This window comes from Carcharhinus amblyrhynchos, unplaced genomic scaffold, assembly GCF_965287045.1.
Source record: "Carcharhinus amblyrhynchos unplaced genomic scaffold, sCarAmb.v2.hapA scaffold_467, whole genome shotgun sequence".
NCBI lineage: Eukaryota > Metazoa > Chordata > Chondrichthyes > Carcharhiniformes > Carcharhinidae > Carcharhinus > Carcharhinus amblyrhynchos.
The window spans coordinates 96,439-124,129 of record NW_027650207.1 but is presented as its reverse complement, the minus strand read 5'-3'; the positions used below and the strand labels follow the sequence as shown (position 1 = coordinate 124,129).

The 27,691-nt window shown below is 53.4% G+C and overlaps 1 protein-coding gene across 1 annotated transcript in view; it reads right to left on the bottom strand.

Annotated features, from left to right (window-relative positions):
• The window catches only part of LOC145339444 (glycogen phosphorylase, muscle form-like), a gene marked incomplete at its 3' end in the record, with an annotated part of 34,499 nt that extends 10,380 nt beyond the window's left edge, over positions 1-24,119 (bottom strand). The window contains exons 1-3 of the mRNA XM_080183913.1: positions 23,775-24,119; positions 3,648-3,749; positions 181-259 (exon numbers count right to left, since the gene is read on the bottom strand). Coding sequence (XP_080040039.1) covers positions 181-259; positions 3,648-3,749; positions 23,775-24,017 — 424 coding nt within the window. The remainder of the gene's footprint in view (positions 1-180; positions 260-3,647; positions 3,750-23,774) is intronic.
• Positions 24,120-27,691: the final 3,572 nt, after the last annotated feature.

The following is a 27,691-nucleotide window of genomic DNA, read 5'->3' as shown; positions in this document are numbered from 1 at the left end:
CGGGGGATAACTGACCCAAACGCGAGGCGGGGGTCCACCAACAGCAGAGATGCCAATGAAATGGGGAGGGGTAGAGTGCCAAAGATTAAACAAAGGGAGTTAAGAAAGTGGCTGAGAGGGTGTGTGGGGAGTGAGGTGTGTGGGGTGTGTGGGGTGTGTGAGGTGTGTGGGTTTCCTCACCTGCCAGCCGGCCGAGACCCCCGTTCCCAAGGCCGGCATCCTCTTCGATCTCTTCCAGTTCCTCCATGTCCAGACCGAGCTGCAGGAGGAAGCAAAGACATGAGAGAGGCTCCCGTCCCAGCGAGGCCTGTCCCGTTTCCCCCCGACCCCGCTCTGTGCGAGGCCCGGCCCGGCCCCTCCACCCCGCTCGGGGCCCGGCCCGTCCACCACCACCCCCCCCACCTCCGCCACCGCAAGCAGCTCGGCCCAGCCCATCCCCGACATGTGATGCCTGGCCCGTTCCCCCCTGCCCGCGAAGTCCAGTCAGTGCCTGAAGCGTTGCAGTGGGGGCTACAGGACCGGGGTTTTACACAGCAGGACAGCCCAAGGCTTGGTGTTTGGTGCGAGGAGGTGCAGCACTGCACTGGAACGCCAGCGAAGGGTTAACACATGTCCGCCGGTCACTGAAAGTGGCAACACAGTTGGAGAAGGGAGTCAAGAAGGCATACGGCATGCTTGCCTTCATCGGCCGGGGCACTGAGTTTAAAAATTGGCAAGTCATGTTGCAGCTTTATAGAACCTTAGTGAGGCCACATTTGGAATATCGTGTTCAATTCTGATCGCCGCTCTCCCAGAAGGATGTGGAAGCTTTGGAGGGGGTACAGAAAAGATTTACCAGGATGTTGCTCCTGGTATGGAGGGCATTAGCTATGAGGAGAGGTTGGAGAAACGTGGTTTGTTCTCACTGGAGCGACGGAGGTTGAGGGGAGACCTGATAGAAGTCTACAGGATTATGAGGGACAGAGTGGACAGTCAGAAGCTTTTTCCCCCCCAGGGTGGAAGAGTCAATTACGCGGGGGGGCACAGGTTTAAGGTGCGAGGGGCAAGGTTTAAAGGAGATGTACGAGGCAAGTTTTTTTACACAGAGGGTGGAACTCGCTGCCCGGGGAGGTGGTGGGACCAAGTACAATAGTGGCATTTAAGGGGCAACTAGGCAAATACATGAATAGGATGGGAATGGAAGGATCCAGGCTTCGTAAGTACATTCGGTTTTAGTTTAGTTAGGGCATCCTGATCAGCACAGGAGGGCTGAAGGGCCTCTTCCTGCACTGTGCTGCTCTTTGTTCTATCCCTGCAGTGCAGAAGGAGGCCATTCGGCCCATCGAGTCTGCACCGATCACAATCCCACCCAACCCCTATCTCCACAGCCTCATGTATTTACCCTCCTAGTTCGAAGGGGAAATCTACCATGGCCAATCAACCTATCCCACACGTCTTTGGACTTAGGATCGGTGCGGGCTTGGAGGGCCGAAGGGCCTGTTCCTGCGCTGTACAATTCTCTGAAGGTACCTCAATGGTACGAGAGATTTGGGAATTGGAGCGGGGGGGGTATTGTAGGATTTGGGTGGGACGGGTGGCTCCAGAATCTAGAATCGGAGGGAGGAGGAGGAGGCCCGGAGCACGAGTTCAAACGGAAGTGGGTCTCTGTGCCAGAGTGAAAGGGCAGAGGTCACGCGATGCTAAAGGTCGTACCACGCCTGACTGAACTGCCGTGGTTAAGAGAGCAGGGCTATAACGGGAGGAGAAGCTCGGACAGCTGCAGGGAATATTTTGACGATTCAAGACAGCCTGTTAAATGTCACGGCGCCTCGGCAGGTAGCCAGGACCTGGTTAGCTCAGTCACTCAACCCTCCTCCCCTTCTCCAGTACACTGCGTCAAAGCCTCCTCCATCTCAGGGTGGGGATGAGGGGGGTGATGGGAATGCAGGGGTCCTCACACTTTGGGAGATTCCTCAGGTTGGCGGGGAGAGGGGGGAGGGAAAAGGAGGGAGCGGAGGAGGGCAGGCAGTGCCACCCCTCGACACTTGCCGAGTTCCAGTCAGCAACAAGAGGCACATTGCGGTGCATCTTCCTCACCCGGGGCGCGGTCAGGTAGAGGGTAGCCCACCCAGACTCCTACACCTGGCTGGGCACAGGCTGGTTCGAGCCTGGCGGGCAGGCTTCCTTTGCCAACTCACCCATCTCTTCTTTGCCCAGCAGTCAGGATAGACCAGGGCACCAGGTGATCTCCCCAGTGTTGCGCCAACCTGAGAGCAGCTCCGGATCCAAAGATCCCCTTTACGTAGTGTATTTATTAGAGTCATAACTAGGCTTACATTAACACTGCAATGAAGTTATTGTGAAAATCCCCCAGTCGGCACACTCCGGCGCCTGTACGGGTACACTGAAGGAGAATATAGCACAGCCAATGCACCCTAACCAGCATGTCTTTGGTCACTAAGGGGCAATTTAGCATGGCCAATCCACCTAACCTACACATCTTTGGACACTAAGGGACAACTTGGCATGGCCAATCCACCTAACCTACACATCTTTGGTCACTAAGGGGCAATTTAGCATGGCCAATCCACCTAACCTGCACATCTTTGGACACTAAGGGGCAATTTAGCATGGCCAATCCACCCTAACCTGCACATCTTTGGACACTAAGGGGCAACTTAGCATGGCCAATCCACCCGAATCAGCACGCCTTTCGGACTGTGGGAGGAAACCAGAGCACCCGGAGGAAACCCACGCAGACATGGGGAGAACGTGCAGACTCTGCACAGACAGTGACCCGAGCCAGGAATCGAACCCGGGTCTCTGGCGCTGTGTGGCAGCAGTGCTAACCCACTGTGCCCACCATGCTGTCCACCGTTGCTGAGATTGGGGTGGTACGGGGCAGGGGCGTGGTGGGAGAGGTGTGGGGGCGGGTGGGGGAGCATGGACACAGGTTCGATTCCCAGCCTTGGGTGTAATGAAAGTTTACTCAATAAATAAAAGAAAGAAATATTGCTCTATCGTACCCATAGCACGGTAGCACAGTGGGTTAGCACTGCTGCCTCACAGTACCAGGGACCCGGGTTCCACTCCCGGCTTAGGTCACTGTCTGTGTGGAGTCTGCACATTCTCCCCGTGTCTGCGTGGGTTTCCTCTGGATACTCCGGTTTCTTCCCACAGTCCAAAAGATATGCAGGTTAGGTGAATTGGCCATGCTAAATTGCCCCTTAGTGTCCAAAGATATGCAGGTTAGGTGGATTGGCCATGCTAAATTGCCCCTTAGTGTCCAAAGATGTACATGTTAGGTGGATTGGCCATGCTAAATTGCCCCTTAGTGTCCAAAGATGTACATGTTAGGTGGATTGGCCATGCTAAATTGCCCCTTAGTGTCCAAAGATGTACATGTTAGGTGGATTGGCCATGCTAAATTGCCCCTTAGTGTCCAAAGATGTACAGGTTAGGTGGATCGGCCATGCTAAATGCATGGGGTTACAGGGAGAGCGGGAGGGCCTGGGTGGAATGCTCTGTTGGAGAGTCAGTGCAGGCTCGATGGGCTGAATGGCCTCGTCCTGCACTGCAGGGATTCTGTTCTGCGCTATTGATGTTGGGGTTTGGTGGTGGATGGATGGGCGCTTCCGGCGCCCAACTGCTCCCAGGGTCCCTCTTACCTGATAGGTGGCTTCATCACAGGCGTTCTGTAGTCCGAGGTTCACCATGGTGTTCTGCAGTGTGCGGCCCATGTAGAACTCCAGCGATAGGTAATAAATACGCTGCGGAACGGGAGAGGGAGAGTGAGAAAGAGCGCCAGTCACCTTGGCAAACAAATAGCAGGAAACAAGAAGACAACTTCATAGTGCTGCAGAGACAAAGGCACTTTGGCCCATCAAGTCTGCGCCAGTCACGGACAAACCCCCTCACTATTCAGATCCCCAACCAAGGGGAGGGAATTTGCTCCCAATGCAGAGTGCTTAGGGTGCCCCAAGGGTTAAATTGTCAGGACATGGCACACAGAGCCATCTTGAAGTCCTGGAGCAGGAGGGAACAATCTAATTGACTTATTATTGTCACATGTACTGGGACACAGTGAAAATTATTGTTTCTTGCACGCCATACAATCAATGCATACCGTTCATAGAGTACATAGGGGAGAAGGAAAGGAGAGGGTGCAGAATGTAGTGTTACAGCCACAGTGAGGGTGTAAAGAAAGATCAAATTCATATTTGATTTGATTTATTGTTGTCACATGTATTGGGATACAGTGAAAAGTATTGTTTCTTGCGCGCTATACAGTCAATGATACCGTTCATAGAGTACATAGGGGAGAAGGAAAGGAGAGGGTGCAGAATGTAGTTACAGTCACAGCTAGGGTGTAGAGAAAGGTCACAGTCTTAGGATAAGGGGCAGCAAATTTAAAACAGAGCTGGAGGGGAAACTACTTCTCCCAAAGGATTGTGAATCTGTGGAATTCACTCCCCCAAAGATGCGGTGGGTGCCGAACAGCGAGTAAATTTAAGGAGGAGTTAGACAGATTTTTAATTGGTAATGGGTTGAAGGGTTATGGGGAAAAGGCAGGAAAATGGGGATAAGGAGCATATCAGTCATAATCGAATGGTGGAATGGATTTGATGGGCCAAATGGCCTAATTCTGCTCCTAATATCTTATGTACAGCCATCGCTAGGGTGCAGAGAAAGATCAACTTAATATTTGATTTATTATTGTCACATGTATTGGGATACAGTGAAAAGTATTGTTTCTTGTGCACTATACAGACAAAGCATACCATTCATAGAGAAGGAAAGGAGAGGGTGCAGAATGTAGTGTTACAGTCACAGCGAGGGTGTGGAGAAAGATCAGCTTAACGCGAGGTGGGTCCATTCAAAAGTCTGACAGCAGCAGGGAAGAAGCTGTTCTTGAGTCGGTCGGTACGGGACCTCAGACTTTTGTATCTTTTTCCCCGACGGAAGAAGGCGGAAGAGAGAATGCCCGGGGTGTGTGGGGGGGGGGGGCGGTCCTTGATTATGCCGGCTGCTTTTCCCCGAAGCAGCGGGAAGAGTAGACGGAGTCAATGGATGGCAGGCTGGGTTTGTGTGATGGGACTGGGCTACATTCACGATCTTTTGTAGTTCCTTGTGGTCTTGGGCAGAGCAGGAGCCCAGACCAAGCTGTGATACAACCAGAAAGGATGCTTTCTATGGGGCATCTGTAAAAGTTGGCGAGAGTTGTAACAGTGAGATCATTAAAGGTTTTGACCAGCTCAATGGAGAGAAAGCGTTTCCTCAGGTGGGACAGTCCTGAACAAGAGAGTAGGGAGGGTGAAGGAACCTTAAAACGAGAGCTAGATCATTCAGAGTGGCAGGGGGGAGGGGTTGGGGTGACATTGGAAAGCGCTTAAAGCAGAGGAATGCAGGACTATGGAGCAGGAGGAGACCATTCAGCCCTTCGAGCCTGCTCCACCATCCAACACTGGTTAGGTACCAACAACCTCATTACGTCACACACAGGGCAGTGGAAATCTGCAACTCCTCTCTCCACGCCCCACCACCCCCCAATACACACAAAAACTAAGGATAGGTGGGGGGAAGGGAAGGGGAGAGGGGATTTCTAAATTGGTGAGTTGGTGCCAAGATACTAATTGAGGGGCAGAATGGGCTGGAGGGAGCGAAAGGCCTCTTCCTGCTCCCACATCTCATTGGTAAAAATTGGTAAGGCCACACTTGGAATACTGTGTACAGTTTTGGTCACCCTATTATAGAAAGGATATTATTAAACTAGAAAGAGTGCAGAAAAGATTTACTAGGATGCTACCAGGACTTGATGGATTGAGTTATAAGGAGAAGCTGGATAGACTGGGACTTTTTTCTCTGGAGTGTAGAGGGGTGAGCTTATCGAGGTCTATAAAATAATGAGGGGCACAGATCAGCTAAATAGTCAATATCTTTTCCCCAAAGGTAGGGGAGTCTAAAAGTAGAAGGCGTAGGTTTAAGATGAGAGGGGAGAGATACAAAAGTGTCCAGACGGGCAATTTTTTCACACAGAGGGTGGTGAGTGTCTGGAACGAGCTACCGGAGGTAGTAGTAGAGGCAGGTACAATTTTGTCTTTTAATAAGCGTTCAGACAGTAACATGGGTAAGATGGATATACAGGGATATGGGCCAAACACGGGCAATTGGGACTAGCTATGGGATTAAAATAAGGGACGGCATGGATAGGTTGGGCCGAAGGGCCTGTTTCCATGCTGTAAACCTCTGTGACTCTGTCTCAAACACCACTCCTGCCAGCCTCAGTGAGTGATTGCTGGACAGACAACAGCAAGGCATGCACGGACAGAGCTGGGTGGGGGGTGGGAAGGGGGCCTTCAGCCTCGAAGGCAGGGCTGGTAACCCGAGGGAGGGAGGCAACAGGAGTCCACCTTAGCAAATCTACCCTCACCAGGGCCTCAGGTGCAGAGGATGAACCGTCTCAGGGTCAGGACAGCAGAGATTGAGAGTGGGTCAGGGATTACAAAGGCAGTCTCATGTCCCTCAGTCCACTGTCTGTTAGTGTTTGAACATCGGTCTTTGTTGGAACGATGGGGTGGGGGAGATCCCATTTAGCTCAGGTGGTTCAAACATGCTCAACGTCAGAGAATAACGCAGCACCCCCTCAGTCCAAATCCAAAACAACATCACATCATACTTCCCAAATATCCCTGTCCCCACCAGTACTGTACCCCAGTGTTATACAGAGACAGACCCGTTCCCATCAGTACTGTACCCCAGTGTTATACAGTGACAGACCCGTCCCCACCAGTACTGTACCCCAGTGTTAGACAGACCCGTCCCCACCAGTACTGTACCCCAGTGTTATACAGTGACAGACCCATCCCCACCAGTACTGTACCCCAGTGTTATACAGTGACAGACCCATCCCCACCAGTACTGTACCCCAGTGTTACACAGTGACAGACCTGTCCCTACCAGTACTGTACCCCAGTGTTATACAGTGACAGACCCATCCCCACCAGTACTGTACCCCAGTGTTATACAGTGACAGACCCGTCCCCACCAGTACTGTACCCCAGTGTTATACAGTGACAGACCCGTCTCCACCAGTACTGTACCCCAGTGTTATACAGTGACAGACCCGTCCCCACCAGTACTGTACCCCAGTGTTATACAGAGACAGACCCGTCCCCACCAGTACTGTACCCCAGTGTTATGCAGCGACAGACCTGTCCCCACCAGTACTGTACCCCAGTGTTATCTAGTGTATGAGAGGGACGGGCCTGAAGGAGTAAACAGTTGAGTGGTAGTCGCGAGTGCAGCAAGGAGGGCGGTTTGCTCGGATGTGTAATAAATGAAGGGGCTGTCGTGCGGGGAGCGGAGTGGAGCTGCTTTGGTTTATTTATTGAACCTCGTTGCTAGGGAGATTTTCCATCTGCCCTGCAGACTGCAACGGTCTCTCCAGTCTTTGATGTGACTGGATAATCCAGTTGGTCAGAGTGCCAGAGCACGGGTGTGTGTGAGACTGCAGCAGCAGCCTGTGGGTGCCAAGCCATGTAAGGGCTCTGCTGGTTGATGCGTGGCTGTGGATGTGGGCACCAAGCCTGTGGGGCGGGACGGGGAACGGAGGGTGGGGGGAGGTGGAGTGCCCTCGGCCTGCCCAGTCCTGCAAGCGTTGACACTGATTTTGGCAAATTGAACGTTGCGGGGTCTCGAGACTGGAAAATATCACTGACACTGGGAAAAGGGGCAGCTCGATCAGGACACGTTCGCAGAGTTTTCAGGGAAAGGCGTTAGATAGATGTAGCAGGAAGCTCTGGAGCACTTTACTGTGCAAAGTTCCGACAGATTCCAAGCAACGCCCGCAAAGGGATGGTCACAGTCACTCGGCTGGGAGGCCATTTGGCCCATAGAGTCCGCCCTGTCTCTCTGTACACCAATCCAGTCAGTCCCATTCCTCTCCACCCCCACTCTATCCCTGTATCCATGAGTTTATGGGCAGCACAGTGGGTTAGCACTACTGCCTCACAGCACCTGGGACCCAGGTTCGATTCCCGGCCTCGGGTCGCTGTCTGTGTGGATTCTGCACGTTCTCCCCAGGTCTGCGTGGGTTAATTCCGGATGCTCCGGTTTCTTTCCACAGTCCGAAAGATGTGCAGGTTAGGTGGATTGGCCATGCTAAATTGTCCTTTCGTGTCCAAAGATGTGTGGGTTAGGTGGACTGGCCATGCTAAATAGCCCCTTAGTGTCCAAACATGTGCAGGTTAGGTGGATTGGCCATGCTAAATTACCCCTTAGTGTCCAAAGATGTGTAGGTTAGGTGGATTGGCCATGCTAAATTGCCCCTTAGTGTCCAAAGATGTGTAGGTTAGGTGGATTGGCCATGCTAAATTGCCCCTTAGTGTCCAAAGATGTGTAGGTTAGGGTGGATTGGCCATGCTAAATTGCCCCTTAGTGTCCAAAGATGTGTAGGTTAGGTGGATTGGCCATGCTAAATTGCCCCTTAGTGTCCAAAGATGTGTAGGTTAGGTGGATTGGCCATGCTAAATTGCCCCTTAGTGTCCAAAGATGTGTAGGTTAGGGTGGATTGGCCATGCTAAATTGCCCCTTAGTGTCCAAAGATGTGTAGGTTAGGGTGGATTGGCCATGCTAAATTGCCCCTTAGCGTCAGGGCGATTAACGGTGTCAATGAGGGGTTGCGGGGATAGGGCCTGGGTGGGATTGTGGTCAGAGTAGACTCGATGGGCCAAATGGCTTCTGCACTGTAGGAGTCTACGATTCTATCACACTCACATCTTCCCCAAGAATTGTGTAGGTGACAGGAACTGGACTCAATGCTCTCGTGGTGGGGTCCAACCAGAACTTTATTACAATACTTTTGGTGCGTTTACTCAAATTTTTTCTTATCCAGTCGTGGGACATGGGTGTCGCTGGCTGGGGCAGCATTTATTGCCCATTACTAGTTGCCCTTGGAGGACAGTTGAGAATCAACCACATTGCTATGAGTCTGGAGTCACACATAGGCCAGACCAGGGTGAGGACCATAAGACATAGGAGCAGAATTAGGCCACTCAGCCCATCGAGTCTGCTCCACCATTCAATCATGGCTGATATTTTTCTCATTCCCATTCTCCTGCCTTCTCCCATAACCCCTGATCCCCTTATTAATCAAGGACCTGTCTTAAAGACACTCAATGCCCCGGCCTCCTCTGCAGCAAAGAATTTCACAGATTCCCCACTCTCTGGCTGAAGAAATTCCTCCTCATCTCTGTTTTAAAGGATCATCCCTTTAGCCTGAGGTTGTGGTTCTAGTTTTTCCCACGAATGGAACCATCCTCTCCACTCTATCCAGCCTCGCAGTATCCTGTAAGTTTCAATAAGATCCCCCCCCCCATCCTTCTAAACTCCATCGAGTACAGACCCAGAGTCCTCAACCGTTCCTCATACGACAAGCTCTTCATTCTAGGATCATTCTTGTGAACCTCCTCTGGACTCTTTCCAAGGTCGGTATATCCTTCGGTAGATACGGGGCCCAAAACGGGGTCCAAATGGGTCTGACCAGAGCCTTATACAGCCTCAGAAGTACATCTCTGCTCTTGTATTCAAGCCCTCTCGACATGAATGCTAACATTGCATTTGTCTTCCTAACTGCTGACAGAACCTGCACATTAACCTGAAGAGAATCTTGAACAATGACTCCCAAGTCCCTTTGTGTTTCTAATTTCCCAAGCATTTTCCCATTTCCCCGGGGGCGGCACGGTAGCACAGTGGGGTTAGCACTGCTGCTTCACAGCTCCAGGCTCCCGAGTTCGATTCCTGGCTCGGGTCACTGTCAGTGTGGAGTTTGCACATTCTCCTCGTGTCTGCGTGGGTTTCCTCCGGGTGCTCCGGTTTCCTCCCACAGTCCAAAGATGTGCGGGTTAGGTTGATTGGCCATGCTATAAATTGCCCCTTAGAGTCCTGAGATGCATAGGTTACAGGGATTAGCGGGAGAAATAAGTAAAGATATGGGGGTAGGGCCTGGGTGGGATTGTGTTGGTGCAGACTCGATGGGCCGAAGGGCTTCCTTCTGCACGGTACAGTTTATGATTTAGAAAATAGTCAATGCCTCCATTCCTCCTTCCAAAGTGTATAAGAAAAAAGGGGATGGATAGGGTAAAGGTAGAGAGATTCTTCCCGCTTAGAAAGGATAGCAGGACTCGAGGGCACAGCCTCAAGAAAGGCGGGGGGGGGGGGGGGCAGTTTAGATCAGAGTTGAGGGGAACGTCTTCATTCAAAGGGTGGTGAATCTCTGCCTGTTGAAGTGGTGGAGGCTACCTCGTTGAATATATTTAAGACACGGGTAGATAGGTTTTTGATAGACAGGGGAATTAAGCGTTATGGGGAGAAAGCAGGAAAGTGGAACTGATCCACTATCAGATCAGCCATGATCTTACTGAATGGCAGGGCAGGCTCGAGGGGCTAGATGGCCTACTCCTGCTCCTATTTCTTATATAACCTCACTTTTCCACGTTGTATTCCATCTGCCACTTCTTTGCCCACTCCCCTAACCTGTTCAAGTCCTTCTGCAGCCCACCCTTCCTCAATACGACCTGTCTCTCTACATATCTTTGTACCATCTGCAAACTTAGCACTGTGTCTTCCTCCAAAATCGTTAATGTGGATTGTGAAAAGATGGCAGATTTCCTTCCCTAAAGGGAACCAGACGGGTTTTTCCCACAATGGGCCATCAGTAGATTCTTAATCCCAGATATTTTTTATTGAATTCAAATGCCACCATCTGCCGTGGCGGGATTCGAACCCGGGTCCCCCAGACATTAGCTGAGTTTCTGGATTAATAGTCTAGCGATAATACTACTAGGCCATCGCCTCCCCCTCATACGAGGAGCAGGAATGGTGGGTCATTCGGCCCCTCGAGCACGCCTCACCATTCAATAAGATCAAGGCTGATCCAATCGTGGACTCAACCCAACATGCCAATTAACTCCCTCATTAGTGAAGTCTCTATCTATTCCTGCTTTAAAACTATTCAGTTACCCTCTGTAGACACTAAGGGGCAATTTAGCATGGCCAATCCACCCTAACCTTCACATCTTTGGACTGTGGGAGGAACAAAAAGAAATCCCACAACACCAGTTTAAAGTCCAAACAGGTTTATTTGCAGCAATGGACTGAATGGCCTCCTTCTGGAAGGGTTTTTAATGATCTCCACACAAACAGTTGTTTGAACGTTTATGACCTAGTTTACGATCCCTGCGCCCTGGAGGATGCTTCAGAATGAGTCATTAACTAATCCTGCCTCACTGCACTCACCAGAATGGCTTGTCTGGAGAACGTGCTGCTGTAAGAAACAGCTCTGAATACACAGTGATAACCGCATCGCACAGGCCACCCCTGCCATCTGGCTCACCCGTTCTGTATGTGGATTAACCATTACAGCACCATCATACTGTTTCCTACAGAGATACGAGATAGTAGCAGGGGTAGACCACTCAGCCCATCAAAGCATTTACTTGGAGACAACCAGATGGATGCTTTAAAAGGTAACGAAGGAGCGTTCTGGCACAGTGGGTTAGCACTGCTGCCTCACAGCGCCAGGTTCGATTCCCGGCTCGGGTCACTGTCTGTATGGAGTCTGCACATTCTCCCCTTGTCTGCATGGGTTTCCTCCGGGTGCTCCGGTTTCAAAGATGTGCAGATTAAGTGCATTGGCCATGTTAAATTGCTCCAAACTGTCCAAAGATGTGCAGGTTAGGTGAATTGGCCATGCTAAATTGTCCCTTGGTGTCCAAAGATGTGTAGTTTAGGAGGATTGGCCATGGTGGGGGGGGAAAAAAGGGGTGCAAATCAGGTGTACAGGTCACTGAAAGTGGCAGTGCAGGTGGAGAAGGTAGTCAAGAAGGCACACCGCAAGCTTGCCTTCATCGGCCGGGGCATTGAGTTTAAAAGTTGGCAAGTCATGTTGCAGCTTTATAGAACCTCAGTTAGGCCACACTTGGAATATAGTGTTCAATTCTGGCCGCCACACTACCAGAAGGATGTGGAGGCTTTGGAGGGGGTTACAGAAAAGATTGACCAGGATGTTGCCCCTGGTACGGAGGGCATTAGCTATGAGGAGAGGTTGGAGAAACTTGGTCTGTTCTCACTGGAGGTTGAGGGGCAACCTGATAGAAGTCTACAAAATTATGAGGGACAGAGTGGATAGTCAGAAGCTTTTTCCCCCAGGGTGGAAGAGTCAATTACTAGGGGGGGGGGCACAGGTCTAAGGTGCGAGGGGCAAGGTTTAAAGGAGATGTACGAGGCAAGTTTTTTTTTTAAACAGAGGGTGGTGGGTGCCTAGAACTTGTTGCTGGGGGAGGCAGTGGAAGTGGACGCGATGGTGAATTTTGAGGGGGTGTCCTGTCAAACACATGAATAGGATGGGAATAGAGGGATATGGTCCCCGGAAGGGTAGGGAGTTTTAGTTCAGTCGGGCAGCATGGTCAGTGCAGGAGGGCCGAAGGGCCTGTTCCTGTGCTGTAACTTTCTTTGCTAGCTTAACATGGTGTCATACATGGTGTTCAATGGGATGTGATACACACAAGCTCAGTGATATCTGAAGGGGTCAGGAGTCAGGGGGGTGGTGTAAGATCACACTTTGAAAGAGAAAAAAACCTGGTATTTTCCTTAACGCAAGTACAGGCTGGTACAGTCTCCCAATTAAAGAAGGCACGGTAGCACAGTGGGTCAGCACTGTTGCTTCACAGCCCAAGGGTCCTGGGTTCGATTCCCGGCTCGGGTCACTGTCTGTGTGGAGTCTGCACATTCTCCTCGTGTCTGCGTGGGTTTCCTCCCACAGTCCAAAGATGTGTGGGTTAGGTTGATTGGCCATGCTACGGAATTGCCCGAGTGTCCAGGGATGCGTAGGTTAGAGGGATTAGTGGATATAGTATATGGGGGTAGGGCCTGGGTGGGATTGTGTTCGGTGCAGACTCGATGGGCCGAAGGGCCTCTTTCTGCACTGTAGGGTTCTATGATTGTAGAGCTGAACGCAGCTTCAGAGCTGAAATGGTTTTGTGACGAACGCTGTTCTGGAAAACGGCTGTAACATCTGTGGTATTTACACTCAGTCTCAGTTTCGGCTTACAATATGCGAGTGCTTGACGAATCCGTCATCAGGTACCAGTGCCGGAGGGGGACTGTCTGCATCTTGACGGAGGGCAGAATGGGGGAGAAAAAAATCCACAGACAGTCCCACAAAAGCACACTGTCCCCCCTCCCCCCCCAGGTGAGAGTGGGTGGGACTGTGGGAGGAAACTGGAGCACCCAGAGAAAACCCACTCAGATATGGGGAGAACGTGCAGACTCCACACAGACAGTGAATCGAACAGACGGGAATCGAACCCGGATCCCTGGCACTGTGAAGCAGCAGTGCTAACCCACCGTGCCGCCCCAATGTTAGTGAAAGCCACCACATTTTTAGAATAATAGACAAATCATCTGCTGCTTTGCAGTGACGTGCTGGACAGCTTATTCTCTGTCAGGCCAGGAACGCAAGAGGAACCATTAACCAGGGCTTGCTCAAGACAAGCCAACAATTCCATTGCTCGGGTTAGGCCCCACAAGGGTATGGCATCCAGTTCTGGTCAGCACACACTTTAGGGAGGATGTGAAGGAGGGATCTTAAGCGAGAGAGACACAGGCACGGAGAGAGCAAGAGCGACACAAACACAGAGCGCGAGAGAGACAAAGAAAGATGCACAGACAGACAGAGAGAGAGAGATGGGAGAGAGAGAGACTATACACACACACACACACACACACACACACACACACACGGAAAGAGAGACACAGAGAGGGGGAGAGAGAGGGAGAGAGACAGAGAGAGAGACACACACACAGGGAGGGAGAGAGAGACACACACAGGGAGGGAGAGAGAGACACACACGGAGGGAGAGAGAGAGAGACACAGACAGATACACACACACATACACACACACACACACACACACACACACACACACACGAGAACAGTTAGTTCCCAGGGTCAAAGGGGTTTTAGCTTAGGGGGTTGCCTGGGGCAGGGGGTGGGATTTGAAAGAAGTGACAAGATGGCGACAAGATTGGATAAGGGCGACAAAGAAAAGAAGTGGTTCCCATTGGCTGATGCTGAGAGGATATGTGGGGGGGGAGGGGTTTAGATTTAAGATGATGAGTAAAGGGAGGAACATGAGGAAGAAAGATGGATGACCAACACAGTGCTGTGTTGTGGGATCTTGCTGTGCACAGATTGGTTGCCAGAGCAGTGGAGAATCTTTGAGGAGATCTTTCTTGGTGCTCAGCGGAAATTTATTCCGATGGTCAAAAAGGACCGTAGGAGGAGAGGTAATAAGCCGTGAATAACGAAGGAGGTGAAGGAAAGTGTTAAATTAAAAGCGGAGGCGTTTAGAGTAGCTAAGAGTAGTGGGTGAGAAGAGGATTGGGAGAGGTTTAAATGTCAACAAAGATTGACAAAGAAGTTGATAAAGAAGGGTAGGAGAAACTATGAAGCTGGGCTAGCGCTTAATATAAAAAAGGATAGCAAGAGTTTTTATAAATATATAAAAAGGAAGAGGCTGGCTAGGGTGAACGTTGGTCCCTTAGAGGATGAGAAGGGGGACTTAGTGGTAGGGGATGGGGATATGGCTGAGGTCTTGAATAACTTTTTTGTTTCTGTCTTCATGGAGGAGGACGTGAATAATTTGCCGGATGTTAGAGATGGAAAGGTGGTAGGACTGGAGGGTCTGAATGACATTATTGTTACGAGAGAGGCGGTGCTCGACAGACTGGAGGGGGCTGATTGTGGACAAGTCGCCAGGACCGGATGGAATGCATCCGAGGGTTCTGAAAGAAATGGCGGAGGTGATAGTGGATGTCTTGGTGGTTATTTTCCAGACGTCGCTGGATTCCGGGGAAGTGCCGGAAGATTGGAAAGCGGCTAACATTACACCGTTGTTTAAGAAGGGTGCCAGGCAAAAGGCAGGGAATTATAGGCCGGTTAGTTTAATGTCTGTTGTAGGTAAAATGTTAGAATCCGTCATCAAGGAGGAAATAGCGAGGCATCTTGAGAGGAATTGCTTGATAGAGCAGACGCAGCACGGTTTCATTAAAGGGAAGTCGTGTCTGACAAATTTACTGGAGTTCTATGAGGATGTGTCTAGGGCGGTGGATAGAGGAGAGCCAGTGGATGTGGCCTTTCTGGATTTTCAGAAGGCGTTTGACAAGGTACCTCACAAGAGGTTATTGCAGAAGGTCAGGGGACATGGAGTTGGGGGTAGGGTGTTAGCGTGGATAGAGGATTGGTTGTCAAATAGGAGGCAGAGAGTGGGGGTCAATGGGTGTTATTCGGATTGGCGGATGGTGACTAGTGGAGTGCCCCAGGGGTCGGTGCTGGGGCCTCAGCTATTTACCATTTATATAGATGATCTGGAGGAGGGAACCGAGTGTAGGGTGTCGAAATTTGCTGATGACACCAAGATTGGTGGAACGGCAAATTGTGCGGAGGGTGTGGAGAGTCTACAGAAGAATCTAGATAGGCTGGGCGAATGGGCCAGGAACTGGCAAATGGAATTTAATATTGGCAAGTGCGAGGTGGTCCACTTTGGTAGGAATAATGGTAGGAAGGATTATTACTTACGTGGCGAAAAACTGCAGCAGGCGACGGTGCAGAGGGACCTTGGGGTCCTTGTGCATGAGTCGCAAAAACCCAGCTTGCAGGTGCAGCAGGTGGTCAGGAAGGCGAATGGGATGCTGGCCTTCATAGCGAGGGGGATTGAATATAAAAGTAGGGAGGTCTTGCTGCAGCTGTATAGGGCATTGGTGAGGCCGCAGCTGGAGTACTGTGTGCAGTTTTGGTCGCCGTACTTACGCAAGGATATTTTGGCCTTGGAGGGAGTGCAGAGGAGGTTTACTAGGCTGATACCGGAGTTGAGGGGGTTGAGCTATGAGGAGAGGCTGAATAAACTAGGCTTGTACTCGTTAGAGTTTAGAAGAATGAGGGGAGATCTCATTGAGACGTATGAGATGATGAATGGGATGGATAGCATAGAGGTGGAGAGACTTTTCCCGCTCAGAAAGGACAGTAGGACTAGAGGGCACAGCCTCAAGATAAAGGGAGGGCGGTTTAGAACGGAGTTGAGGAGGAACTTCTTCACTCAAAGGGTGGTGAATCTCTGGAATTCTCTGCCCGTTGAGGTGGTGGAGGCTGCCTCGCTAAATATTTTTAAGACGCGGGTTGATGGGTTTTTGATAAGAGAGGGGATTAAGGGTTATGGGGAGAGGGCGGGAATGTGGAACTGAGCCACGACAGATCAGCCATGATCTTATTGAATGGTGGGGCAGGCTCGAAGGGCTAGATGGCCTACTCCTGCTCCTATTTCTATTTCTTATGTTCTTATGTTCCCCGTCTCACAGCGGTGACCTTCAGCTGTGAAATGTTTCCGGCATTTCCAAAAGGTACAAGTCCCACTCCGACCCCACTACCTTTCCCCACTCGCAGGCAGCCACCTCTCTGCCCTGACCTTCACAGGTTCCCCTCTCCGGCCCAGCTCTCCAGGGACACAGACCTCCAGCACACCGGAGCGGACAAGGAGAAAGCGATGCGACACTCCCTGGTGAACGAGGGGACGCTGAGAAAGACTGCGGTGTGGGTTCAGCTCCACACAGAACTTGCTGCGTTTCACCCTCGGTGGGACTACCCACACCCTGCCAGTGAGGCTCCAGACAATCCATCACAGGGTCAGCAGGAGGCCACTCAGCCCCTCCAGCCGCATCCTGATCAATCAGCACTGCAACTTCCTTGTCCATTCTTAACAGCTAATACATAGAAACGAGAACAGGAGGAGGCCATTCGGCCCTTCCAGCCTGCTTCACCATTCATTTTGATCATCAAATTCAAATTCCTGATTTCCCCCATATCCCTCGATCCCTTTCGCCCCCAGAGCGATATCTAATTCCTTCCTGAAATCACACAACGTTTTGGCCTCAACTACTTTCTGTGGGAGTGAATTCCACTGCTCTCTGGGTGAAGAAATTTCCCCTCACCTCAGTCCTAAAAGGTTCACCCCTTATCCTCAAACTGTGACCCCCCCTAGTTCTGGACTCCTCACACTACTGGGGACTCACTACAGCATGGTGACACACTGGTTAGCACTGCTGCCTCACAGCGCCAGGGACCTGGGTTCGATTCCCGGCTTTTGGCACTGTCTGTGCGCAGTTTGCACATTCTCCCCATGTCTGCATGGGTTTCCTCCGGGTGCTCTGGTTTCCTCCCACATTCCAAAGATGTGTAGGTTAGGTGGATTGGCCATGCTAAATTACCCCTTGGTGTCAGGGTGATTAGGAGGGTAAATAGGTGGGATTACAGGGATAGGACCTGGGTGGGATTGTTGTCGGAGCAGGCTCGATGGGCCGAATGGCCTTCTTCTGTACTGTAGATTCTGAGTAAACAGGGTAGATTCAGAAAGAATGTTTCCCATGGTGGGGGGAGTCCAGAACTAGAGGGTCATGGTCTGAGGATAAGGGGGTAAACCTTTTAGGACTGAGGTGAGGAGAAAGTTCTTCACCCAGAGAGCGGTGGAATTCACTCCCACAGAAAGTAGTTGAGGCCAAAACGTTGAGAGATTTCAGGAAGAAATTAGATATCGCTCTTGGGGCTGAAGGGATCGAGGGATATGGTGGGGGGGTGGGGGGGGTGAAATCAGGATATTGAATTTAATGATCAGCGATGATCAAAGTGAATGCGGGAGCAGGACTGGAAGGGCCAAGTGGCCTCCTCCTGCTTCTAATTTCTAGTCAGCAACTCAATGCTCCTATCACTGTCCTTCTAAGCATGGATCTTTTGAGAGCTTTTGGGCGGCACAGTGGGTTAGCACTGCCATCTCACAGCACCAGGGACCTGGGTTCGATTCCCAGCTTGGGTCACTGTCTGCGTGGAGTCTGCACGTTCTCCCCGTGTCTGCGTGGGTTTCTTCTGGGTGCTCCAGTTTCCTCGCACACTCCAAAGATATTCGGGTTAGGTGCATTGGCTGTGCTATTGCTCCTGCTCTGCCCAAGACTGGTAGCAACTACAAAACATTGTGAACGTAGCCCAGTCCCACCACACAAACCAGCCTCCCATCCACTGACTCCGTCTATGCTTCCCGCTGCCTCGGGAAAAGCAGCCGGCATAATCAAGGATTCCCCCCATACATTCTCTCTTCCACCTTCTTCCATTGGGAGGGGCAGGGGTGAAAGAACAGCAGCTCCCACACACACTCCTCCATGCAAAAAAAACCCTAGCAGAACTCAGTTAAACATTCAAGGGTCAGAGGAATAGTTACCCAGAGCACCCCCTTCACAGAGGTGGATTGGGTATCCTCGCACACTCCCACTCCTTCCCCCCTAGGGGCCCTCACTTCCCCCCTTGGGGGTCCTCCCTCCCCTCTCTGCTCCCTCCCCCCCCCCTCCCCCATTGTCCAGGGGTCCCTCCCTCCCCCAACCCCATCACCTAGGGTCCCACCCTCCCCCAATCCCTCGCCTGGAGGTCCCTCCCCCCCCCTCACGCCGTCCGGGGGTCCACCCACCCCCCCACCCCACTCACCTAGGGGTCCTCACTCCCCCCACCCCTCTTCTCGGTCTGAGGGTCTTCCCTCACCACCCACCTCCTTGGCTGTGGGGGTCCTTGCTTCCTCTCTCCCCCCATCCCCAGGGATCCTCGCCCCCCCCTCCCTCTCCCCTACCCCTCCACCTGGGGGTCCTCACTTCCTCCAAACCGCACCCCCCCCCCCCCCACACCCCGGGTGTCCTCGCTCCCTCCCACACCCTCGCCCGGGAGTCTTCACTCCCTCCTCCATTTATCCTCAAGGAGGAGGTCTTTGCAAAGCAGCTACTCCACATTTCAGCTTGGGAGCCTTTTTGCCCCCTCCCCTTGTGCCAGTACCGAGGGAGCGCTGCACTGTCAGCGAAATCTCCATCTCGGGCACCCACGCTGAGGTCGGAATGTGCTTTTCTTACTGTCCCGGGACGCTCGAGTTACTATTTCTGTGCAGCTCCGAGGCAGCCTGCTCTGATAAGATGGGGGAAGCTGCGCTCTTCTTTGGCAGTTTGACATTTGAGTCCCTGCAGGCTCAGTCTATGTTACACGGGCGCAGGAACACAGCAGGGATGGACGGGGGAGAGCTGCGCGAGGGTGAGGAGACAGTGGGGGAAGGAGAGGGAAAACCCAATTCAGCTTAGTTTGAGAAAGGAACAGACAGAGGGGTGAGATAGTTGGCATGCCCTGGACTCTCCCAGTGAGACATTACTGTGCCCACTGTAACTCTGCTCTGTCTCACGTCCCCTTGAATAACCTTCAGAAAGCAGCAGCAGCCCGATGGAGGACAGGACAGTGGCTGCTGCAGATTGCTTTTCACGGGCTGTCAACAAAGATTGATGGCCTATAATTGAGGATATTTTCCAGTAACCTGCGCTGTGCAGTGCTGCAGGGTGTCATGGCTGCAGACACGATGGTGGCAGAGTCGGCGGACCTGAGGTCGAGTGGGGGGGAGGAAGGGGGGGTGGTCTAGGCAGAGGCTGAGAGCGCAGAGGCAGCCCCTCACTCAGTCCTAGCACAGGAGGTGGGGGAGCAATTAGCCCCTCAGACCTGGGTCTGCATTCCCGGGGGTCACAGTGTTGGAACTCCACCTGCCAGCCTAGGCCTACGTCGCCCTAGATACCCTTGGCGAGCAGAAACACCGAGGTTAATCTCACATTGGAAAAATTATGAATAGAGCTAGCTCACCGCAGGAGTGAGCGAGATACCCCCCCAACTGTGCGCGCACGCACGCGCAAGGGGCAGGTGTAAAAAGGCAGTATGTGTATAGACTGAATCAACTGTATTCGGTATAGTACAGCAGCGGTGGGGACGGGTCTGTCACTGTATAACACTGGGGTACAGTACTGGTGGGGACGGGTCTGTCACTGTATAACACTGGGGTACAGTACTGGTGGGGACGGGTCTGTCACTGTATAACACTGGGGTACAGTACTGGTGGGGACGGGTCTGTCTCTGTATAACACTGGGGTACAGTACTGGTGGGGACGGGTCTGTCACTGTATAACACTGGGGTACAGTACTGGTGGGGACGAGTCTGTCACTGTATAACACTGGGGTACAGGGGGACGGGTCTGTCGCTGTATAACACTGGGGTACAGGGGGACGGGTCTGTCGCTGTATAACACTGGGGTACAGTACTGGTGGGGACGGGTCTGTCACTGTATAACACTGGGGTACAGTACTGGTGGGGATGGGTCTGTCACTGTATAACACTGGGGTACAGTACTGGTGGGGACGGGTCTGTCTCTGTATAACACTGGGGTACAGTACTGGTGGGGACGGGTCTGTCACTGTATAACACTGGGGTACAGTACTGGTGGGGATGGGTCTGTCACTGTATAACACTGGGGTACAGTACTGGTGGGGACGGGTCTGTCACTGTATAACACTGGGGTACAGTACTGGTGGGGACGGGTCTGTCACTGTATAACACTGGGGTACAGTACTGGTGGGGACGGGTCTGTCACTGTATAACACTGGGGTACAGTACTGGTGGGGGCGGGTCTGTCACTGTATAACACTGGGGTACAGTACTGGTGGGGACGGGTCTGTCACTGTATAACACTGGGGTACAGTACTGGTGGGGACGGGTCTGTCACTGTATAACACTGGGGTACAGTATTGGTGGGGATGGGTCTGTCACTGTATAACACTGGGGTACAGTATTGGTGGGGACAGGTCTGTCACTGTATAACACTGGGGTACAGTACTGGTGGGGACGGGTCTGTCACTGTATAACACTGGGGTACAGTACTGGTGGGGACGGGTCTGTCGCTGTATAACAGCGGGACAGAGGATAGTTAGTCAGGGAGGAACACATCTGAGGACACAGTAATCCTTCAACCTTATCCATTCCTATCAGGGAGGTTGGGGGGGGAATGGGAGGGGCAATTGAACACGAGGTCATAGCCGTAACACAAGCCCTCCCAGGGGAAAGCAGAGACGGCTTTGATAATGAGTGTAACAAGAGTCGGTCACAGTTCAAACTGTGTGTTTGTCCTGCCTTGGAGAAAAGTCTTACCCCAGCGCTTTGCAGTGACAGACCCGTCCCCACCAGTACTGTACCCCAGTGTTGTACAGTGACAGACCCGTCCCCACCAGTACTGTACCCCAGTGTTACACAGCGACAGACCCGTCCCCACCAGTACTGTACCCCAGTGTTACACAGCGACAGACCCGTCCCCACCAGTACTGTGCCCCAGTGTTACACAGCGACAGACCCGTCCCCACCAGTACTGTACCCCAGTGTTACACAGCGACAGACCCGTCCCCACCAGTACTGTACCCCAGTGTTATACAGTGACAGACCCGACCCCACCAGTACTGTACCCCAGTGTTATACAGTGACAGACCTGTCCCCACCAATACTGTACCCCAGTGTTATACAGTGACAGACCTGTCCCCACCAGTACTGTACCCCAGTGTTATACAGCGACAGACCCGTCCCCACCAGTACTGTACCCCAGTGTTATACAGTGACAGACCTGTCCCCACCAGTACTGTACCCCAGTGTTATACAGTGACAGACCCGTCCCCACCAGTACTGTACCCCAGTGTTATACAGTGACAGACCCGTCCCCACCAGTACTGTACCCCAGTGTTATACAGTGACAGACCCGTCCCCACCAGTACTGTACCCCAGTGTTATACAGTGACAGACCCGTCCCCACCAGTACTGTACCCCAGTGTTATACAGTGACAGACCCGTCCCCACCTGTACTGTACCCCAGTGTTATACAGTGACAGACCCGTCCCCACCTGTACTGTACCCCAGTGTTATACAGTGACAGACCCGTCCCCACCTGTACCGTACCCCAGTGTTATACAGTGACAGACCCGTTCCCACCTGTACTGTACCCCAGTGTTATACAGCGACAGACCCGTCCCCACCAGTACTGTACCCCAGTGTTATACAGCAACAGCCCCGTCCCCACCTGTACTGTACCCCAGTGTTATACAGTGACAGACCCAAACCCAACAGCTGTTCAGGATGTCCTCCCACCCTTGTGTGCCCCCTGGATGCTGTGCAGGGTCCCTCCCCACTCCCGGGTGACCCCCCCCCCCTTCCATTCCACTCCTGGGTGCACCCCTTCCTCCCCCATTCCTGGGTGCACCCCCTCCCCTGGTTGCTCCCAACCTCTCCCCACTCCTGGGTGCTGTGTAGGGTGTATCCCCCACCCCATCCCTGGGTGCTCATTTTTGGGTCCTTCTCATAGTAGTACTGCTGGGTGCCCCCACCCCTGGGTGCGGATCCACCTGCCCACCAGGTGGTCTCTGTGTCCCCCACCCTGGGTGCTGTATAGGATGGCACTGGGGTGGGGGGGGGTGTTGGGTATCCATTCACCCGTGGGTGCTGTGTAGGGTGCCTCCCCAGGTGCTGAGTAGGGTGCCCCCTCCCGAGTGCTGGGGTGTGCCCCCTCACCCCTGGGTGTTGTGTAGAGTGCCCCCCCCACCCCTGGGTGCCCCCCCTTTGGGTCCTTCTCATAGTAATACCACTGGGTGTGGGTCCACTTGTCCACCAGGTGGTCTATGACAGTGTGGGTGCTGCAGTGTGGGTGTGCCACCCACCCCTGGGTGCTGATCCAAGGTGCTCCCTACCCCTGGGTGCTCACCTTGCGGTCCTTTTTGTAGTAGTACCGCTGTGTGCAGATCTACCTGCCCACCAGGTGGTTTCTGACAGTGTGGGTGCTGGTTTGTAGGTGCCCTCTGGGTGCCCCCACCCATAGGTGCTGTTTCAGGGTGCTCACCTTGGGGTCCTTCTCATAGTGGTACTGCTGGGTGCGGATCCACCTGCCCGCCAGGTGGTCCCTGACGGTGTGGGTGCTGCGGTGTGGGTGTGCCACCCACCCCCGGGTGCTGTGTTGGGTGCTATTTCAAGGTGCTCCCCACCCCTGGGTGCTCACCTTGGGGTCCTTCTCATAGTAGTACTGCTGGGTGCGGATCCAGCTGCCCACCAGGTGGTCCCTGACGGTGTGGGTGTGCCAGCCACCCTTGGGTGCTGTGTAGGGTGCTCCCCCCACCCCTGGGTGCTCACTTTGGGGTCCTTCTCGTAGTAGTACTGCTGGGTGCGGATCCACCTGCCCGCCAGGTGGTCCCTGCCGGTGTGGGTGCTGGGGTGTCGGGTGCTGGGTGCTGTGTAGGGTGCTCCCCCCACCCCTGGGTGCTCACTTTGGGGTCCTTCTCGTAGTAGTACTGCTGGGTGCGGATCCACCTGCCCGCCAGGTGGTCCCTGACGGTGTGGGTGCTGCGGTGTGGGTGTGCCACCCACCCCTGGGTGCTGTATTGGGTGCTATTTCAAGGTGCTCCCCACCCCTGGGTGCTCACCTTGGGGTCCTTCTCATAGTAATACTGCTGGGTGCGGATCCACCTGCCCACCAGGTGGTCCCTGATGGTGTGGGTGTGCCAGCCACCCCTGGGTGCTGTGTAGGGTGCTCCCCCCACCCTTGGGTGCTCACCTTGGGGTCCTTCTCGTAGTAGTACTGCTGGGTGCGGATCCAGCTGCCCGCCAGGTGGTCCCTGCCGGTGTGGGTGCTGGGGTGTCGGGTGCTGGGTGCTGTGTAGGGTGCTCCCCCCCACCCCTGGGTGCTCACTTTGGGGTCCTTCTCGTAGTAGTACTGCTGGGTGCGGATCCACCTGCCCACCAGGTGGTCCCTGATGGTGTGGGTGTGCCAGCCACCCCTGGGTGCTGTGTAGGGTGCTCCCCCCACCCTTGGGTGCTCACCTTGGGGTCCTTCTCGTAGTAGTACTGCTGGGTGCGGATCCACCTGCCCACCAGGTGGTCCCTGACGGTGTGGGCCAGTGCCTGGTAGTAGTCCCTGGAGGTGGCCACATTGCGGTCCTTCACCAGGGTGAAGTGCAGGTGCCGGTTGAAGTTGCGCTTGATGTCGGTGACATTCTCCACTCCGGCCAGTCCGCGGACACTGATCTGCTTGCGCCGCTCGTGGTCACTCTGCGGCCGCGACATGCTGCTGACCCTTCCGGCTGTCCTGAGGTTGCACTCACTCCCTCACTACCGCACTCCCTCACTGATGCCCGCCGCTCCCTCCGCCCCGCGCGACACTCGCCTCTCCAACCGCCCGCCTCATTAATATGGAGCCGCCTCATCCATATGCATTAAAATGGGAGGCGGGGCCCGGCCTCCGACACCGCCCCTTCCTCATTTAGATTCATATCCCCGCCCCCTTCCTTATTTACATTCGTGTCCCCTCCCCGTTCCTTATTTACATGCATATCCCCGCCCATTATTTCATTCCTATTCATGACGACGCCCCCAGTGCGCAGCCGCTACAGAAGGGGCCACGCCCCCCCGGCGCGCCCTCAGGGTCTTCAGTGAGGTGCCCGGCCACCTCTCTGTGCGCAGGCGCGCCAACCGCCACTCCCGGCCGCATTCACCGGAGAGCGCAGACCCTCCCGGGGCGCACGCGCACCAACCGCCGCGCATCCTTTCACATTCCGAACACAGCTCGGGCCATCAGAGCGCATGCGCAGCAACCGCCGCGTAGCCTGTCACATTCCGAAAACAGCTCGGGCCCTCTCGGTGCGCATGCGCAGCAACCGCCGCACTTCTTTTCACGTCCCGAATGCAGCGCGGGCCCTCTCGGTGCGCATGCGCAGCAACCGCGGCGCCCCCTTTCGCGTTCCGAACGCGGCTCGGGCCCTCTCGATGCGCATGCGCACTAACCGACGCGCATCCTTTCCGATTCTGAACACAGCTCGGGCCCATCAGAGCGCACGCGCACCAACCGCCACAGCTCCCTTCACATTCCGAATACAGCGCGGGCCCCCTCGGTGCGCATGCGCAGCAACCGCGGCGTCCCTTTTCGCATTCCGAACGGGGGCTCGGGCCCTCTCAGTGCGCATGCGCAGCAACCACTTTCCGATTGCGGCTCGGGCCATCAGGGCGCATGCGCACCAACCGACGCTCCGTTTCGTATTCCGAATGCGGCTCGGGCCCACCAGAGCGCATGCGCGCCAACCGCCGCTCCGCCTGTCACATTCATCACGGAGCGCGGACCCTCTCGGTGCGCATGCGTACTAACCGGCGCGCCTCCTGTCCCCGAATGCGGCTCAGTCTCCCTCAGTGCCCACGGGAGCCAGAACGTCCCGGGCCCGTATGTGTAATGAGACAGGGAAAATTAATGATAAAGGCAGGGAACTACAGGCCTGTCAGCTTAACATCGGTAGCTGGGCTGGAACCTATCATTAAGGAAGAAATAGCAGGAATAGAACAGTTCAATCCAGCACGGATTCATGAAGGGAAAGTCGCATTTGACCAATGAACTGGAATTTTGTGAAGCTATAGCGAGTGCGGTTGGTAGAGGGGAACCAGTGGATGTGGTGCATTTAGATTTCCAGCAGGCACTCGATAAGGTGCCTCACAAAAGGGTTGCTGCGTAAGACAAAGGTACACGGAGCTGGGGGTAAAGTGTTAGCCTGGATTGAGGATTGGCTACCGAACAGGAAGCAGAGAGCCGGAATAAATGGGCGCTTTTTTCCGCTTGGCAATCAGCGACTAGTCGTGTGCCGCAGAGATCGCGTGCTGGGGCCTCAACTATTTAACCATATATGTAGACGATCTGGAGGAGGGGACCGAGCGTAGGGTAACAAAGTTTGACACAAAGATGAGTGGGAAAGCGAATTGCGTGGAGGACACAGAAAGTCTGCAGAGAGATTTGGATAGGCTGAGTGAGTGGGCAAGAATCTGGCAGATGGAGCATAACGTTGGTAAGTGTGAGGTTATCCACTTTGGAAGGAATAGTAGTAAAATGGACTATTGTTTAAACGGTGAAAAATTATAACATGCTACAGTGCAGAGGGACCTGGGGGTCCTTGTGCACGAATCCTTGTGCATGAGGTAGAGAGATTCTTCCCGCTTAGAAAGGATAGCAGGACTAGAGGGCACAGCCTCAAGATAAAAGGGGGAATAGTTTAGATCAGAGTTGAGGAGGAACTTCTTCACTCGAAGGATGGTGAATCTCTGGAATTCCCTGCCTGTTGAAGTGGTGGAGGCTACCTCGCTAAATATATTTAAGTCACCGGTAGATAGGTTTTTGATAGAAAGGGAAGAAAGGGTTATGGGGAGAAAGCGGGAAAGTGGAACTGATCCACTTCAGATCAGCCGTGATCTTATTGAATGGCGGGGCAGGCTTGGCGGGCTAGTTGGCCTACTCCTGCTCCTATTTCTTACGTTCTAATCTCAAAAACCCAGTCTGCAGGCTCAGCAGGTGATCAAGAAGGCGAATGGGATGTTGGCCTTTATCGTGAGGGGGGATAGAATATAAAAGCAGGGAGGTCTCGCTGCAACTGTACAGGGCACTGGTGAGGCCGCAACTGGAGTACTATGTGCAGTTTTGGCCCCCTTATTTGCGAAAGGATATATTGGCTTTGGAGGGGGGTACAGAGAAGGTTCACCAGGTTGATTCCGGAGATGAGGGGGTTAGCCTGTGAGGAGAGATTGAGTGAGTAGACTGGGCCTGTGTACTCATTGGAGTTTAGAAGGCTGAGGGGAGATCTTATAGAGACATATAAGCTAATGAAGGGGCTAGACAGGGTAGAAGCAGAGAGATTATTTCCACTTAGAATGGAAACAAGAACTAGAGGGCACAGCCTCAAAATACGGGGGGGGGGGGGGGGAAGTTGAGGAGGAACTTCTTCTCCCAGAGGGTAGTGAATCTCTGGAATTCTCTGCCCATTGAAGTGGTGGAGGCTACCTCGGTAATTGTGTTTAAGTCGCAGACAAGATAGATTTCTAATCAACAAGGGAATTAAGGGTTATGGGGAGCAGGCGGGAAAGTGGAACTGAACCACCATCAGATCAGCCATGATCTTATTGAATGGTGGGGCAGGCTCGAAGGGCTAGATAGCCTACTCCTGCTCCTATTTCTTATATTCATTAAGGGGACGGGGCCATAGCACCGCCACACCCTAACCAGGGGCCCAACCAACAGCTCTGATGAAGGGGCGTCCAGACTCCAAACGTCGGCTCTATTCTCTCCCCACAGATGCTGCTCAGATACCCCAGCGATTTCTCCCTTGGTTTCAGCTTGCACCATCCGCAGCATTTTGCTTTTATTTTTCATCGGGTCAGCTCAGCACACTCCCAAGTGAGTGGCTGCCACGCCCCTTCATGCATATTCATCAAAGGGGGCGGGACAGCACCACCGGGTATCACGCCCACTGCCACTCGTCCCCATTCATCAACTCCCCCAGTGCACAGCGACACCAGAGGCCGTGCCCCTTTTCATGCATATTCATGGATGGGTGGGAGCCCAGCGCTCCGCCTACTCTCTATCTCAGCAGCCACACACTCCAGATTAATATTCATAAAGAGGTGGGGCCGCACCCCCAAAGGCACCGCCCCCTTCTCATTCCCTTCAGCGGTGGACTCACTGCCCAGCTGCCAAAGTGGCCACGCCCACTTCATTTATATTCATGCCTCCACCAAGGGCCTCTCCCACCTCCCCACCCCATTACCCCCTCCCCCACATAAATACCCCTCCCCACTTCAATACCCCTCCCACTTCAATACCCCCCCATACAAATACCTCTCCCCACTCCAATACCCCTCCCCCCAATCTAATACCTCCTCCCCCACTCTAATAATCCCTCCCCACTCCAATACCCCCTCCTCCCATACAA